The following is a 16474-nucleotide window of genomic DNA, read 5'->3' on the forward strand; positions in this document are numbered from 1 at the left end:
GGGAGCTGCTGGTCAGCAGTGGGCAACCCTTGGCTTTTGGGACTGCTTGGCCCAGTGGTGCCAGGGCACATCTGCCCCGTGCCACGGAGCATTCCAGGAGCTCTGGGTGATGGAATGGCCCAGGGACGGGGAAGGGTGGGAGCAGAGGGAAAGGTTCTTTCCCAGCTCAGCTGCTGGTGTCAGTTCCATCAGAAGGGAGCTGCTGGACACAGGCACTGTCAGCACTGACATCAGCTCTGCCCGGTTCTGTTTGCACTGCAGGCTTCTGTGGGATGGGAAGGGAGGAGGAGCCGCTCCTGAGTGGGGCTGCAGAGAGCCCTGCACACCCCTGGGATGTGCTGCTGCTCGGGAGGCGAGCCAGGAGAGAAATTAACTGCCAGGGGCAGGGCTAGACAGGATTTTAGCAGAATTCCTCCCTGTGAGGGTGGGCAGGCCCTGGCACAGGGTGCCCAGAGAAGCTGTGGCTGCCCCTGGGAGTGCCCAAGGCCAGGTTGGAGCAGCCTGGGACAGTGGAAGGTGTCCCTGCCATGGCACTGGATGGGCTTTCAGGTCCATTCCAACCCATCGAGCATTGTGTGGTTCTGAATCTGCTCGGAGCACCAGGTGGCACTCTCCGACTTCCCAGCGAGCCGAGCTGAGCCGGGCTAACCCGGCTGGGAGACGCAGACACCGCTGGCTCCGGCTCCGGACCAGGGGACAGCAGGGACAGCAGGATGGGACAGAGAGGGACTGGCTCTGCCCGGGTCAAAGGAGTTTTGCAGAGATTTTTTGGGTGGGTGGATTCACCTCCTGCACCCTCAGCAAATCCCAGAACGGCAAAAACCCCACCCGGCAAACCCCTGTTGTTGGTCAGGAGACAGGACACCTTTCCCGTGGTGACACCTGTGTCCCCACGCCTGGTTGTCACCCTGTGCTGGCTCTGGGCTCTGCAGGAACGAAGGAAATCGCTTTTTCCGCCCTCCCGGGCTGTCCCTGCCTGCAGGAGGAGCGTGCTGCTGGCTGAGGGCAGCCAGGCTCGGGAATTCCCCACGGAAATGGAGATTTTCCAAGGCCAGCCGCTAATCCTGCCCAAAGCCCCCCTCAGGCTGAAATTTAGAGGCATTCTCAAGTCCGGCAGTGACCCGTGAGGTGCTTTGGAGGAGAGGATCTGCTGTGCAACCCCTCGCAGAACATTCCCAGATCCCAGAGCATTCCCAGCCCTCAGAGCATTCCCAGCCCTCAGAGCAATCCCAGCCCTCAGACCTTCCCAGCCCTCAGAACATTCCCAGATCCCAGAACATTCCCAGCCCTCAGAGCACTTCCAGCCCTCAGAGCATTCCTGGCCCTCAGACATTCCCAACCCTCAGGCATTCTCAGACCCCAGAACATTCCCAGCCCTCAGACATTCCCAGATCCCAGAGCATTCCCAGATCCCAGAGAATTCCCAGACCCCAGAGCATTCCCAGCCCTCAGACATTCCCAACCCTCAGATATTCCCAGCCCTGAGAACAATCCCAGCCCTCAGACATTCCCAACCCTCAGATATTCCCAGCCCTGAGAACATTCCCAGGCCTCAGACATTCCCAGGCCTCAGAGCACTCCCGGCCCTCAGAGCACTCCCAGCCCCTCAGACATTCCCAGACCCCAGAACATTCCCAGATCCCAGAGCATTCCCAGCCCTGAGAACATTCCCAGCCCTCAGACATTCCCAGCTCGGTCACGGGCCGCAGGAGCTGCTGGCAGCACGGCTCGGGCTAATCTGGGAATTGTATGCCAGGAAGGGCACACCCAGCCGGGACAAAGGCCGCGCTCCTCGCTCCAGCGCTCCCGGGCTTCCCCCCGAGCGCCCCGGGGCTGCTCGGCTTTGGAGCCGGCCCGGCCTCGCCTGCTCCCTCCCCGCACCTGCCCGGGGGTTGGGCACCTGCTCCAGGTGTGGGGACAGAGTTTGGTGACGCCGTGAGCTGCTGGATGCTTTCCCAGACACCTCCCATGTGTTCCTGCCCATGCCTGGGGAACGTCACAGAATGGGGATGTAGTGCCCAAACTGCCCTGGCCAGCCTGGAACTGGGCTGTGAGAGAGATGGACATCCTGAAACTGGGGCTGGGAGAGAGATGGACATCCTGAAATCGGGGCTAGGAGAAAGATGCCCACCCTGAAATCGGGGCTGTGAGAGAAATGCACATCCTGGTCATCCTGAAATTGGGGCTGTGAGACAGATGGACACCCTGAAACTGGGGCTGTGAGAGAGATGGACATCCTGAAATCGGGGCTGTGAGATGGATGTCCTGAAACTGGGGCTGTGAGAGAGATGCACATCCTGGTCAGCCTGAAATTGGGGCTGAGAGAGAGATGCACACCCCAAAATCAGGGCTGTGAGAGAAATGCTCACCCTGGACAGCCTGAAACCCAGCTGTGAGAGAGATGCCCACCCTAGCCAGGCTGAAATTGGGGCTGTGAGAGACACACCTGCCCTGGTCACCCCCAGGGTGTTCAGTCTGGACCCTGACAGTGGCAAATCCAAGCAGCCATCGTTGTTTTTCTGCTGGTGGGGTTTAGCAGAGCTGTCCTGGCAGCAGCCCCTTCCCGTGATGCCTTCCCAGGTACCAAAACTTTCCGTCCTTGACACATCCTGAGGAGCCTTGAGCTCCAAATAGACTCCAGGCTGTGCAAAACCGCCCGAGATTTCCCGAGGCTGTAGAAAATGTGGGGGTTATTATTAGAGCTCAGCCTCTGCCAGGGCAAGTGTCAAACACCACGGAGGTGTCGGGAGGAAGGGTTTGACCTGGCTGAGTCACTGCAGGGCAGCTCCTGGCGGGGTTCTGGGCACCTCTGAGGGAAGCAGCTGGTGTCATCTGCTGACAGGAGCCTGGCAGGGACAGCCAGGCCTTTCCTCAGTGTCACCATGCTCTTTGTCCCCATGGGAAGCAGAGATGCCTCGGCTGGGCTGTGCTGGGGAGCTCAGATATTATAAATCAGATATTATTTGATATTATAAAATAATTTATAGAAAAAAATTACTTGAATATATGAATTACAAGCCCTATGAGGAATGTTTGAAGGAGCTGGGGGTGTTTAGCCTGGAGAAGAGGAGGCTCAGAGGGGACCTTATTGCTCTCTACACCTTCCTGAAGGGAGGTTGTACACAGGTGGGGTCGGTCTCTTCCGAGCACTGACAGAACCAGAGGACACAGGCTCCAGCTACGTCAGGGAAGGTACAGGCTGGATAATAGAAAAAAAATATAAATTACTGGAATGCTCTTCCCAGGGAGGTGGTAGAATCACCATCCCTGGATGGGTTTAAAACAAGACTGGCCATGACACTGGGTGCTATGGTCTGGTGGAGGTGTGAGGGCACAGGTTGGACTCGATGATCTTAGAGGTCTCCTCCAACCTCATCATTCTGTGATTCTGTGAAGATATTATGAAAGAATATATTTGGCCCTCTGAGGGGCTCTCTGATGGCCATATATATGTTGGCTGTCTGAGGTCACTTGTCACCCTGGCGCAGCTGCAGTGACGCTGCCACATCCTGCTGGCAGTATTTTAAGGCGGTTGTTTACAAACAGCGCCATGCTGCGAGGGCAGGGGGAGCCTCTGCCAGCCTCCAGTGCTGATGGAGAACCAGGATCCAGCTCTGGAGAGCTCTCCCAGCTGGTGGGATGGCTCCATCCCCTTTCCATCGCCCTGCTCCTCGCCGCAGCCTTGCCCTGAGCCATTCAGGCTCGTCCTGCTGCACCTCCACAAAGGCCTCCTCCATGCAGGGTTCTGCAGCAACACGGAGGGAAAGGAAGGCCTGGAATAATGTCCAGGCTGAGATTCACGGGGCTCATGAAGCTGCTGTAAAGTTGCATTACAAATGTGAGCCACTCGGATATTCCAGTGATCCGAGCCAGCAGAGGAGAATATTTTAAATGAAATATTCATGGGGATCCTCAGCCTTCAAAAGTGATAGAGCTCTGCAGCCTTCTGTGGACTCACACTAATTTATTTTTTATTGTGACCCATTTGTAGGATGATGGGGCCGGGAGGCTCCAGGCGGCCGCCTCCAGCTTCAGATCCCAATTTTGATTTTTTTTCAGGTGCTCTAAAAGCACAGAACAGCTCCACGATCTGTGCCCCAAATTCCAAACCGCTAAGGATGTAGCCTGGTATTTCTGACACACCAAACCTGGGCTCTGACACAGGCAGCAGTTCCTCCCTGCCCTGGCAGCTCAGATAGGCCACAGGGTCCCCTCTGTGCCACTGGCACTGCCCTGAGCCCACAGGGTCCCCTCTGTGCCACTGGCACTGCCCTGGGCTCACAGGGTCCCCTCTGTGCCACTGGCACTGCCCTGGGGACACAGGGTCCCCTCTGTGGCACTGGCACTGCCCTGGCTGAGGAAGGGACCAGCATCAAACCAACAAAGGGCACTCACAGCCCCGGAGCAGATGGGAGAAATATTTGCCAAACAAAGGCTCTATTTTCAAGGAAATCCTCTGACTTTCTGCCTCGAAGACAGAAATGATTCAAGCTCTGGCGCAGGCAGCCGTGGGTAGGAAATTCTCCTGTCATGGGCTCTGCCGTGGCTGCAGTGAGAGCTGGGGCTGGTTTTCCAGGCAGATATCGTTCCTGCTTTACATTTGGGAATGACTTGAACCCCTCTGCAGACTCCAGATGCACCTATTTCATCCCTGGAAGTGTTCCAGGGGAGGTTGGACAGGGCTTGGAGCAAGCTGGACTGGTGCAAAGTGTCCTGGCCCATGGCAGAGGATGGAAATGGGGGATCTTTAAGGTCTGTCCAACCTGTCCTGGAATATTTCCAGGGATGGGCCATCCCCAGCTGCTTCATCCACACAGCCAGCCCTGCTCAGCACAGCAAACAGCTTTGGGGTCTGCTGGTGGGATGTGAAATACGCCGTGATGTCTCCTATAATTCTTAAAGCCTCCCAAAACAAAGCACTTGTGTTCCCTTTTTTCTTCCCCAGCTGTAAATTCTGCCCAGCTCTGGCTCTTCCCCCTCCACCCGTGCCTGTCCTGGTTTATGGCACCGCCACAGGATTGATTTACATGCGGACTCCCTGAAGAGTGGCTCCCGCCCCGCGCTGTCCCTCGGTCCCTTGTCCCGGCTGCGGTGACTCAGCCCAACGTGACTAACTCTTCCCTCTCCGCCGAACTGGGATCGCGCCTTTGTTCAGCGCCCTGCTCCGCGCTCTGGGAGCTGCCGGAGAACCGCCCTGGCACAGCCTGACTCATCCCCAGGAGGTGATGGAGGTGATGTCCGGCTGCTCCAGCGCTGCTTCCCTTGGAGCGGGGCTGGAGCGCGGCTGGAGCGGGGCTGGAGCGGGGCAGCCCCTCCTGCGCTCCCCCCATCGCACCCCGCATCCCCGGCGTGGGAACGGGGTGGCGCCGGTGCCTTAAAATCAGATGCCAGGCTGGATATTGCCCATCCTCCCGGGCTGCTTCCTCCCCAGCGGGGTTTGGATACGCTGGGAGGGTTTATCCACCTTGCTGGGGTTTGCACCCAGCCTGTCCTCACCCTCCAGCATGATGGGGTGTGCTTGGGAGTCAGGATTTCCCTCACCTGGGTTTGGGGGTGAGGATTTCCCTCATGTCAGTTTGGAAGTCAGGATTCCCTGGCTATGGGAGTGAGGATTTTTCTCACGTGAGTTTGGGAGTGAAGATTTCTCTCTCCTGGGTTTGGGAGTGAAGATTTCCCTCACTTGAGTTTGGGAGTCAGGATTCCCGGGTTTGGGAGTGAGGATTTCCCTCACCTGGGAGGGACAGCCACCCCCTCCCCTGAGGGTGGATACCTGTCTGATGAGCCTTTGTTACCCCACACCCAGTCCCCAGTTTGAGGTGATGGAATATGTGCGCAGAAGGAATAATATGGAAGGAATTCCCACCTCTGAGGGTGGGCAGGCCCTGGCACAGGGTGCCCAGAGCAGCTGTGGCTGCCCCTGGATCCCTGGCAGTGCCCAAGGCCAGGCTGGATGGGGCTTGGAGCAGCCTGGGACGGTGGAAGGTGTCCTTGCCATGGCAGGGGTGGGGTGGGATGGGATCTAAGATCCTCCCAACCCATCCATGATTCTATCCCAGCAGGGTGTGCAGGGTGCCCAGGGCACTCCTGCCATGCTGGGATGGGCACAGGGTCCCTTCCAGCTTTGCCCTGGGTATCTCAGTGCCATCCAAGCAGGAACAGCCATGTTCCAAGCTGGCACCCATTTCCTGGCACTGTCACCTGGAGGTGACAACCCTGCAGGCTGTGTGCAGCCAGGGGAGCAGCCTCTGCCTGTCCCCCCACCCTTTGGGGACATGCCCAGTGTGACAGGCGTGGTGGCCTGGCTAACAGGGAGGCACAGGCCATGGGCCACTGGCTTCCCAGCCCGTCACTCAGCAGGAAGGAAGGCAAGGCTGTGGTTTGCTCAGCAAGGGCTGTAATTAGGCTGATTGGCACTAACTTGCCTCAAAACTCCCGGGAGGAGGGGAGAAACCACAGCTCAGCCATTTTATGTGGGATTTTACTGGGAGCAATGGAGCCAGCACAGGGCTGGCTCTGTCCCCTCTCTCTGTGACATTCTCGTGAGCCCTTTCAGAGCAGACCCACCCCCAAGATGAGCTTCACTGTTGTACCCCCTGCCTCCAACCTGCCTGGCACGGCATCCCCAAAGCCCAGCCCGGGCTGGGATGGAGCTGAGCGTGCCCCGGGGCTGGCAGGGCACCGTGGGCTGCGTGCCCAGAGCACATTTCCTGCCAGGCTCTGATAAGAAGTGCCTTCATTCACGGCTGTGTGCTGACCACAGGCCACATGAGAGGCTCAGCGTGGCCCACTTGGGAGCAGAGGAAGCACAGCGTGGCCTGGCAACCCCTCTTTGAGGAGCTGCTGGGAGGAGAGGCTGTGCCTGGCTGTGGTGGAGCCCTTTGGGGTTCTGCAGGGGCTGGGCACGCTGTGGGGTCTGCTGGAGCTGCTTGGGAAATCTGCCCATTTGTCACACAATCCCAGACTGGTTTGGGGTGGGAAGGACCTCCAAGCTCACCCCATTCCACCTCCTGCCACTGACACCTTCCACTCTTCCAGGCTGCTCCAAGCCCTGATGGGACCAGTCTGGTCTGATGTGCAGGAGAAGGCCTTGGGTGAATAAAGGAGGCTTTTCCTGGAATATAAATTGTGTAGGGTTGAGCCAGTGAGGCTGGCAGTGCTGCTCCCACATGGGCACAGCTGTAATGGGCACAAACGCAGCGGATTTGGGGCACAGCTGAGGAGGATTTTGAAGGTGGCTGCACACAGGTGACACCTGAGATGCAGGGCAGGGGTGGCTGGTGAGCCAGGAGGGCAGGGCAATGCAAAACCTCTTGGGCAGCTGATGGAAGGGATGGGAAATGATGAAGAGGGCTCTTCCCTCTGCCAGCCTGACCCGGGCTGAGGGTACAGCTGGCAGCCCCAGCCCCTGCTCCACCCCCCAATTAACCCGTGTTTCCTCATTAGGGGAGTTACAAGCCTGTGCAAACACTTCCATTTGCTTTCGATAAAGCCGAGGGAGGAGAAAACCCTGCCCGTGAGGTGTGGCCGGACCCCGCAGGCTCCTCCCAGGGGTCTGCGGCTCCCCGGGGCCACCTGCCAAGGCCGAGCATCCTTCCCTGCCGAGGTGTCACCCGCTGGCTGTCCCCAACCCCGCTGCTCCCCCACAGCCGCGGCGTTTGTCCCAAACTTGGCCCGGTGTCGCCAACAGCAACTGCTAATTGTTCTCTGTACTATATTTAATTCCCCACTATTATTTTTTCCCCTTTTAATCATAAAAAGCCTAAATTTCCCTCGGGGAAGGTTATTGGCTCGAGTGTGGAAATATACCTGTGCCTTGCATGGCGCTGGGCCACCGGGGCTTTGGCTGTATTTTTAAATCCAAGTACAAAGTGTCTTCCACACCAGAACCGTTTAACCCTTCCCAGGAGGGAGAGTGGGAAGAAAGGAGTGTTTGTGGGGGGATTCTTCCCTTTTTCTCAGCTCCTGCTTGGAGCAGGATGGGTTGTGTGGACAGCAAGGTGGGCAAGGAGAGGAGTGGGGTTTGAGGAATTTACCCCATATTCCTGGCACTGAGGAATTTGGCTGTATTTTTAAATCCAAGTACAAAGTGTCTTCCACACCAGCACCGTTTAACCCTTCCCAGGAGGGAGAGTGGGAGGAAAGGAGTTTGTGGGGGGTGTTCTTCCCTTTTTCTCAGCTCCTGCTTGGAGCAGGATGGGTTTGGATGCTTGGACAGCAAGGTGGGCAAGGAGAAGAGTGGAGTTTGAGGAATTTACCCCATATTCCTCTGGCAATTCCTCTGCTTTTCCCTCTCCCAGACCCATGAGGTGGCCCCGAGCATCTCCTCCTTCCCTGCCCCCGCTGTGGGTGTGTGGGGGGGCTGGGGTGCTCCGAGGTAACCCGGAGCCTCTCCACCATTGAGGATGTGGGCCAAAGTCATCCATTCTGAGAGCTATTTCAGGGGAGCGCGGCTGCTCCCCCGGGAGCCCCGGCACAGCCGCCGCCGGAGCCGGCCGGGCACAGGTGGGACGGGCAGGAGGGAGCTGCTCCCGCCTCCTCCCTGCATGAAATCACCCGAGGGGGCTCAGCCCTTCCCCCGCAGACCTTGGGGCGCCTTTCAAGCGGCTGCTGCAGGGTTTGGTTTTGCGGCTCAGAGCAGATTTGGGGTCTCGCTCTCATCCCTGTGGATGTTCTGTGCCAAAGGAGGGATTTTGTTCAGTGCTCTGCACTCTGAAATCCTCACTCAGAAGGAGAAATGGGATTGAAACAACCCTTTTTTCTGGCCTGCGGTCAGTCCTGGTTTCATCCATGCCAGTCCCGATGCTGCTTCTCTGGGGTGGGAGGACGGGGCAGCAGCTGAAAGGCTCCACACAGGCTTTGTGCTGCCTCTGGGTGCTCCTGACCCCGCTGCTGCCCCCAGAGTCACCAGACGAGGGGACAAATTCCCCTCCTGGCCCGAGAACCCCCCTCCTCTGCCTGACCCTCAGCAGAGCCCTCTCACTGCCTGCTCTGCTCGGCACAAGGGACCGAGTGTCTCCCTCCCTCCTCCTCAAACAAAGGCAGCCACAGTTATTTTTCTCCTTCTTCTTCTTCCAAGTGGTTTCACCCTTGAGTTGCCGGCCTTGATTTGGGGTTCCTGAGGGGACCAGAAGCCAGAGGGGGCCCTGGCAGGGTGCTGGCAAGCTGGCTGGGCACCAGCACCCATCTGCCCCCCCTGGCTGCTCCATCCCCTCCCAGGGCATCTGGACAAAGCTGAGCTCCAAGAGGGATCCTGTGGAGCTTTGGGGGTGAGGATCCAACCCTGGGAGATCTGTTCTGGGAATCCATCCCCATCCCAGTGCAGGGAACGCTCCCTGCCAGCGTGGGAAGGGTGGGCAGGTAAGGGGAGCTCTGCCAAGGGAGCACCCCGCGGGCAGGGCGGGGGCCTGGGGCAGGGAGGGGACCCTGCAGCTCCTTCAGAGGAGCAATTTCAGCATGAGAAAGGAATGTGGCTCCCAGCCCTGCCAGGGATGGGATGGGATGGAGGCTGTGCTCAGGAATAGGGATGATTTCTGCTGGCCTGACTCACTGGCAGCCTCTTTGCAGCCGCTTCCTCTCCGGGAGGCAGAAACTCCCAGTTTTTATTTATCACACGGCTTAAAGTAGGGGTGAAGGAAGGAAATGTTCTTATTTTTAACTCCTCTGTCTCCCCGGGGCCTGGGCCAGTGCTGGCATGGCGAGGTGGCCACCAGGAGCATCCCTGTGGCCAGGGCTCCCCCTCACCTGAGCACTGCAGGCTCTTGGCAGCTCCCCACGGGCTCTGAGCCTGCACGGAGTGTCCCTGCAGGCTGGGACCATCGAGGGACCCTGTGAAGGGTGGGGACACTCAGGGTGGGCAGGGGGATGGCTCAGTGTGGGCACAGCCACGCTGAGGGCAGCTGAGATCCAATGAGCCCCAGGGAAAATTCACTTCTCCTTCCTTGAAGCCACCTGCTTGTGCTGCTGCTCATGTGGGGACAAACCTTGATGACCTCCTGGGGGTCCCTCTTTGTGCCCCCCACAAGGACAGAGCTGTCACCAACCCCGGGGTGCTGGGGGTCCCTCTTTGTGCCCCCCACTGTGTCCCAGAGCTGAAGGGTGAGGAGGGTTTCATCCATCCCAGCTCTATCCAGGGAGGATTTGGGGATTTGTGTCACCATTCCCAGGGTTTCAGAGTGGGCAGGGTGACACCCCTGGAATATTTTGGGTTCCTCAGCTGAGCTGGGACATTCAGTGCCTGGCTGGGCACTGTCACCTCCCCAATGGTGCCATGGCTGGGATGGAGGCTCTGTCCCACGGTTCCCAGCTGTCCTGGGTGGCAGAAACCAGGCCAGGTGTCTGTTTGTGTAGTGCCACGGGGGTTTTTGCACTTCCAGAGGGTTTTCCTTGCCCAGCCATGCCAGGTGAGACCGGTGGCACTGGTGTGGCACAGCCACAGTGCCCCTCAGCTGAGGCACCACTCGTGTCTGTGCTCAGAGCAGCTGATCCAGGTGTGAAGTTTGGGACTTTGGTTCCTCAGGGCTTTCCTTGAGCTCCTGTTGTGAAACCTTCATTTGCTTCTAAAAGCAGAGAGTTTTTGTTGGGTTTTTTTTCTCTCATGATCTTCTCTTTTCCCCCTCTGTTGCCCTGAGATAAAGGATTCTAAATTTGTCCTGTGCTGAAAACGCAGCTAATCCTGATGGACCTGAATTCGCATCTCCCCCCCGAGGAATTGCACTAATTTTTTTCCCTTTGTTCTGCCAGGGGACCTGTCCGTTTCCTAGTGGAAAGAAGAAGAAAAAAAAAAATCACTATTTAGGGCAAGGTTTATATTCCCGAAACCTGTGTTTGTTTGCAAGAAAGGAGGACAGGAGGGAAATAAATGAGAAAAGCATCATGCTGCTTTTTTTTTTTTTTTACCCTCTCCCGATATTGCTTTTACAGCAGGCAAGTTTTAATTAAAGGGAAGAACTGGGTCGCTTGTGCTGTCCAGAAGATGCTCTGAGGACGTGGTCCTTCCCCACCAGTGTGAATTTGGGAGCCCAGAGCAGCTGGCCCAGCCTGGAGGTGTTGGGAAGGCTCCTTAAAGGACTTCAGGGACAGGGTGGGCTCTGGAGGAGGGCGTGGGGGTCTCTCCTTCCTGCCCACATCTCCTGGCGGTGATGGAGAGGTTGGATGTGGCCTTTTGGGTGCTGGGGGAGCCACTCTCAGGGCCGGGATGTCACCGCGGCGGGGGACGCAGGGGGCGGGCAGGGTCTGGCAGCGCTGGTGAGAGGCAAAGCAGGTGCGAGCTGGCCCTGCGGGGAGCGCCAGGAGCCACCTGGGCTTCAGGAAGCCGCAAGTGGCAGAAAAATCCACAGAGAGCCGCCTCGGCCTCACCTGGGGCTGTCCCTGCTGCGGGACCGGGACGGGGACCGGGACAGGGACCGGGGCAGGGACAGAGACAGGGACGGGGACAGGGACCTGCGGCTCCCGCGGTGCCACCTGAGGAGGGGCTGCACCCAGGGGGCTGCACGGGAGGGGCCGGGGCCGGGGAAGGAGCGGGGGCAGGGCCCGCTCGCTGTCGCCGCTGGCTGCGGACGGTGCCCGGGGGCTCCCCGCGACCCCCGAGCGCCCGGGGCCGTTCCAAGCGGGACAGAGACCCCCGGGCTGGGGACTCCGTGCTGGCTCTGAGCGGCCCGAGGTGGGTTCGTGCCGGGGCTCGGGGGTCGCGGGGCCGAACCGGGGCTGCCCGCGGGCACCGGGGCGCGCAGCCACCGCCCCCCCCCCGACGGGAGGCGGGTGCGGGGGTGGGGCCTCCGGTGCCCCCCCTCCCCGTCCCGGACGGCCCCGGGTCCCCTCCCCGCACGCTGCTGCCGGCGGGACTTCCTGATCCCGCCGCATTGGCCGCAGGTAGCGCAGCTGTGCGGGACGGGGCACGGACAGACGGACAGAGCCCATGCGGACCCTTGGCTGAGCTTCATCCCCCGCCCCCCTCCTCCTCCTCCTCGTCTTCCTCCTCCCTCCCTGCCCGGCTCCCTTCCTGCCCGGCACATGTAAAACTTGTGCGTGGGGCTCCGCTCCCGTCCCGCTCCCGGTGCTGCTGGCGGCAGGAGCCGGGCTGGGATCGTCCCCCGGCGGAGCAGAGACCCCTCCGCACCCCCGGAGCGGGGACCCCCCCCGGCTCCGCTGGCCCATGCTGGATTTCGGCCCGGGAAGGTGACTGCAGGAGGAAGCGGCGCCGCGCCGGGTCAGGGTAACCATGAATGAGATGTCGAGTTTCCTGCACATCGGGGACATCGTCTCCCTGTACGCCGAGGGCTCCGTCAATGGCTTCATCAGCACCTTGGGGTGAGCGAGGGGCTCCCGGGGCCGCCCCGCGGTGATTCCGGGCTGGACGGGACGGGACGGGCGAGCAAAGCCGGTGGAGCGCGGTGGGAAAAGGAGCCGGGAAGCTCCGGGCGCTCAGCAAGGACGGGGACAGGAGCCGGTCAGGGGGACAGGCTGTCCCCGGGCTTGCCCCCGGCTCCGGCTGCTGGCAGGGGCAGGATGTGACCCTGGAGGGACCCTCAGCCCCCCCTTCCCCTGGCCAGAAACGGCTTCCCCCCGTTCAAGGGCTGCGGGGCTGAGATGGGTTTGAGCAGCGCGGGGTCGGTGGGGTGAGGACGGGGACATGTGGGGGTGACAGCTGGGCCAGCAGGGGCCCCTCCTGGGCACGGGGTCATTGTGTGCTCCCAGCCCTGCCCAGTGTGGCCGGAGGCTGCCGGCTCTGGACAGGCAGTGGCGGCTCCCGCTGTCCCCCTCAGTGTCGCACACAGCCGGTGGCCAGCGGGAATCGCTGTCGGGGCACCAAGCCGGGCTGCCCGTGGGGTGGGGGACAGGGCAGTGCCAGCTCCGGGCTGAGGCAGCTCGCTGGACGTGGCAGGACGGGCCGGGGGATCTCTGCCCAACTTGGGAACCTGTCCCGTGTCAATCCTGCGGGCGGCTGGAGCCCCCCTTGGCACAGCCAGGCCGGCGATGCCCCTCCGCTCCCAGCGGGAATGTTTGCCCGGCGGCACCGGGACAGGGTGGGTGACAGGGAGGGCTCCGACAGGGCCGCCCCGGGGCACGGCTGGGTTTTTCCTTGCCCTGACTCAGGAGCCCAAAGCCTGCCCGCAGCCCCGGGCAGGGGGCATGTGGGGCCGTGCCAGCTCCTGCCCCACGCTGCTGCATGTAGGAGAGGCTGAGCTCAGGCAGGAATGCTGACTTGGATGGGATTCCTGGGGCAGGAGCTGCCCGGCTCTATAATCTGCACTGAATGCACTTGCTCCCACATGCCTGAGCTGCACATACCTGCGCCCACACGCGTTCCCTCAGCCACCACTGGGCACGTGTGGCACTGGGCTGCTGCCCACCGAGGCTCCCTCCACCTGGCTGCCCAGAAATGAGGTGCAGAAGTGCCCAGACTCCCCGTGTGTGCAGCCACAGTGCTGGGCAGCAGGTCCTGCAGGTGCAGCCTGTCTGTGCCAGCCCTTCCTGCATCCCCACGGGGGCTTTTGGAGAGCTCTCCAGGCAGGGGATGCTGAGCACTCCTCCAGCCCCTTGGAAATGGGGTCTGCAGGAGGCTCTGCAGGGACCAGCGCTGGTTGTTGTCCCCAAACACGTCCGAGTGGCTCAATTAGATATGTGTGCGTTTTTCAGAGCTCTGATCCCTTTGCAGCTCTGGCCCTCATATTCCTCTTTTTGCCAGGTGTTTCCCCAGACTTCCTCAGAAGCAGCTGCAGAGCAGGGCTTGCCTGGGGAGCCTCTTCTCCCTGGCCCAGCACATCCTCTTGGGCAGCCCCACTTCCCCAGGCTTCTCCTTCCTGCAGGTTCTTTCCCCCCTCTCTCCTCAAATCGTTTTCCTTGGTGTCCTGCGACATGGGAGACCCAACCGCACCTTAAATCACTCCTGCGATAAGGGACCAGGTGACTCACAGAGCGTCTCCTCCTGCCACAGGGACCTTCCTTAGCTCATTTGCAAGGCAAACAGCTCTGCCAGCCCACGCGGCCGCCCTGCGGAAGCTTTCCTGACATCCTTCCTTGTGGAGGGGCTGGCTCTGGGCTGTGGGATCGCCTGGGGTCTGCAGCGGGATCCTCTCTTCAGGGGGTGACACGGAGTGTCCCCAAGTGTTGATCACCAGTGTCACATTAAGGGTGGTTGCTGTGACATCCCTGTGGAGCCTCCGGGGGTCTCCGGGGTGTGGGGGGAGCCCTGCATCCCCCACCTGAGGCTCCTCTGCTCCTCAAATCTCTCAGTCGGGCACGAACCCTCCCTTTCACCCCCTCTTTGCTTATGAGCAGGAAAAACATCCCGGGCTGGGCGTGGAGCTCAGGCTGGGCTCGGGGGGGCTGCCAAGGTACCCAAACCCACCCAAATGTTGGGGTCAGCCCAAAGCAGAGCCCTGGGAAGGCAGAACAGGGCTCAGGGCTGCTCACAGTGACCCTGGTGGGGCTGAGGCATGGGATGGGCAGATTGGAGTGGCCAGAAGAGGTTTTGGGGATGTTGTTTTGTGCTGCCCCATCCCTGCCAGGCTCCTAGAACCCTTCAGGGGCTCAGAACAGGTGCTGGCAGAGGGGAAGGCTCGGTGACAAACCCAGCTGGGGGTTGGGAGGCTGTTTCAGGTGAAATCACACCTGTGCCTGTGGTTGCAGGTGGATTTCGGGGTGGAGCAGCTCGGGGAGATGCAGTTGGTTAAAGGGTAACTCCAGCTCCGCCGGGTCAGGATGATCCCGTCCCTGCCGGGGGGGAGGAGGACGAGAAGGAACCCGAGCCCTCCTGGCACCGGGACAGCACCAAAAAGCTGCATTTTTGTGGCTGTCCCTCTCACTTTACTCTCTTCTCCCTGGGGCAGTGCCCACCCTGCGGGTGCCAGAGTGGCTGACCCGGCTCCACGGCCAACAACGAGCTCTCATCACCCTCCTCTTCCTCACCTCAGGGTTTGCTGGGCTTTCTATTGGGGTTCTCCTGGCTCTCTTGGGGTTTCCCTTCTCACAGAGCTCCCTGGCGTGCCCAAACCCTCCTTGGCATCATCTGTGCCACATCTGGGGAAGGTTTCTGCCCAGCCCAGCGGGTTCCAGCTGGGGGCCGACCCCGAGGAGGGCTCGGGAGGGTCCGACTGCCCCGGATTTTGGACGAACTCCTTCTCCCCTGACCTCGGGGAAGGCTCTGCCTCGCACGAGGCCAAACGCGCTGGCCCCGGGCCAGGGAATCGCTTTGTGCTCGGGGTTTGGAAGCACCAGGAAGCCCCGCTGGAAGCCCGGGGCTAAGTAAGAGCCGGCCAGATGCTCGCCCCGCGCCTTGAGGGGCTCATCAGCCCTGGATCCCTCCCCTCCTGCTCCTGGAGGGGTGGAATTTGGAATGGCAAAATGACCTTGCATGGGCGCATCCCGCCTCCTGCCTCGCTCAGGATCCTCCTCCCGGTGCTTGGACACCGTTTCCCCATTGAAAGGTGCCCTGGCACATCCCCGCTGCTCTTTGGGGAGCTTCCCTGGCCCATCCCACGGCGGGAATGCCGGTTCTTAGCGGGAGCGTGTCCCGGCCCCAGCAGCCTCCCAGGTGACTCATGTCCACTCTGTCAGAATCTTTTTTTTTTTTTTTTTTTTATTTTACAGCAAATTTTTAGCTGAGGAATGTTCAGCCAGAGTATCAGTTTAATAAAAGAACACTTCACGTTCCTGCCGAGCGTGTAATCCTGGGATTAAAGATGCTGGAAGTGCCTTGAGATCGTTAACTAATTAAGACTTCCAGGCTGGCAGGTCTCTGTCTCTAATCCTGCCCGGTGGAGCAGGGGGAGCAGGACCAGTGGAGGGAGAGCCTCCCCTGCTCTTTTCTTCAGTGCTGAAAATAAACCTGGCAGGTCAGACACTTCCTCAGGGACCCCCAGCAATAAGAGTGGAGGATTTGGGGGTTTAAAGTGCCCAGGTGAATCGAGCCTTTCTGCTTCCATGGGAGCTGGGGATGTGCTGAGGGTCAGGGCTTCACTCCCTGAGCCCCTCCCGTGGGTTGGTGTCCTCAGCCCTCCGTGCTTTTTGCTCCCAGGCACATCCCAAGGGTTTGTTCTGCCCTGGCCCCCCTCAAAAGAACAGAACAGAAACCAAAAGTGCCCCCGAGTGACACCAGGGCTGGGCTGAGGCTTTGCATGTCCCCTGTGGTGCTGCAGCTGCTCTGGTTTTTCCTCTTTCCCTGCCTTCCCAAGGCTCTGCAAGAATCTGGGAATGTCCCTGGCTACTTCCCTGCTGTCCCAACCCAAGGAAAAGGTGTTTGGACAGCCTCAAACCCCCTGGTTTGCAAAGCCCAGGCAGCCCTGACTGCCCACAGCTCCTGGGTTTGGGGTTTTTCCAACCTTCCAGGTCTTTGCTGACGGTTTTGAAGCTTCTGCTGCCACCAGACAAATTGCTTTTCTCTCTTTCTGTGAGATGTGAGGCACAGAAAGCAGCACAGGGGTGTCAGAGCCTGGTGCCAGCCCACGCCTCCTCACAAGGACACGGCAGCTCGGGG

At 60.1% G+C, this 16474-nt stretch overlaps 1 protein-coding gene across 2 annotated transcripts in view; it reads left to right on the forward strand.

Moving 5' to 3' along the window:
* The first annotated feature begins 11807 nt into the window (after window positions 1-11807).
* Window positions 11808-16474, forward strand: part of ITPR3 (inositol 1,4,5-trisphosphate receptor type 3) — a 37227-nt gene continuing 32560 nt past the window's right edge. Inside the window, exon 1 of one of the 2 annotated variants that reach the window (XR_007780099.1) lies at window positions 11808-12306. Coding sequence is in view for 1 of the 2 variants with exons in the window: in XM_030231379.2 (XP_030087239.1) it covers window positions 12218-12306 (89 nt within the window). In the remaining variant the exon portion in view is untranslated. The remainder of the gene's footprint in view (window positions 12307-16474) is intronic. The other variant, XM_030231379.2, reaches the window with a different exon arrangement.

Source organism: Serinus canaria, chromosome 26 (assembly GCF_022539315.1).
Source record: "Serinus canaria isolate serCan28SL12 chromosome 26, serCan2020, whole genome shotgun sequence".
Taxonomy (NCBI): domain Eukaryota; kingdom Metazoa; phylum Chordata; class Aves; order Passeriformes; family Fringillidae; genus Serinus; species Serinus canaria.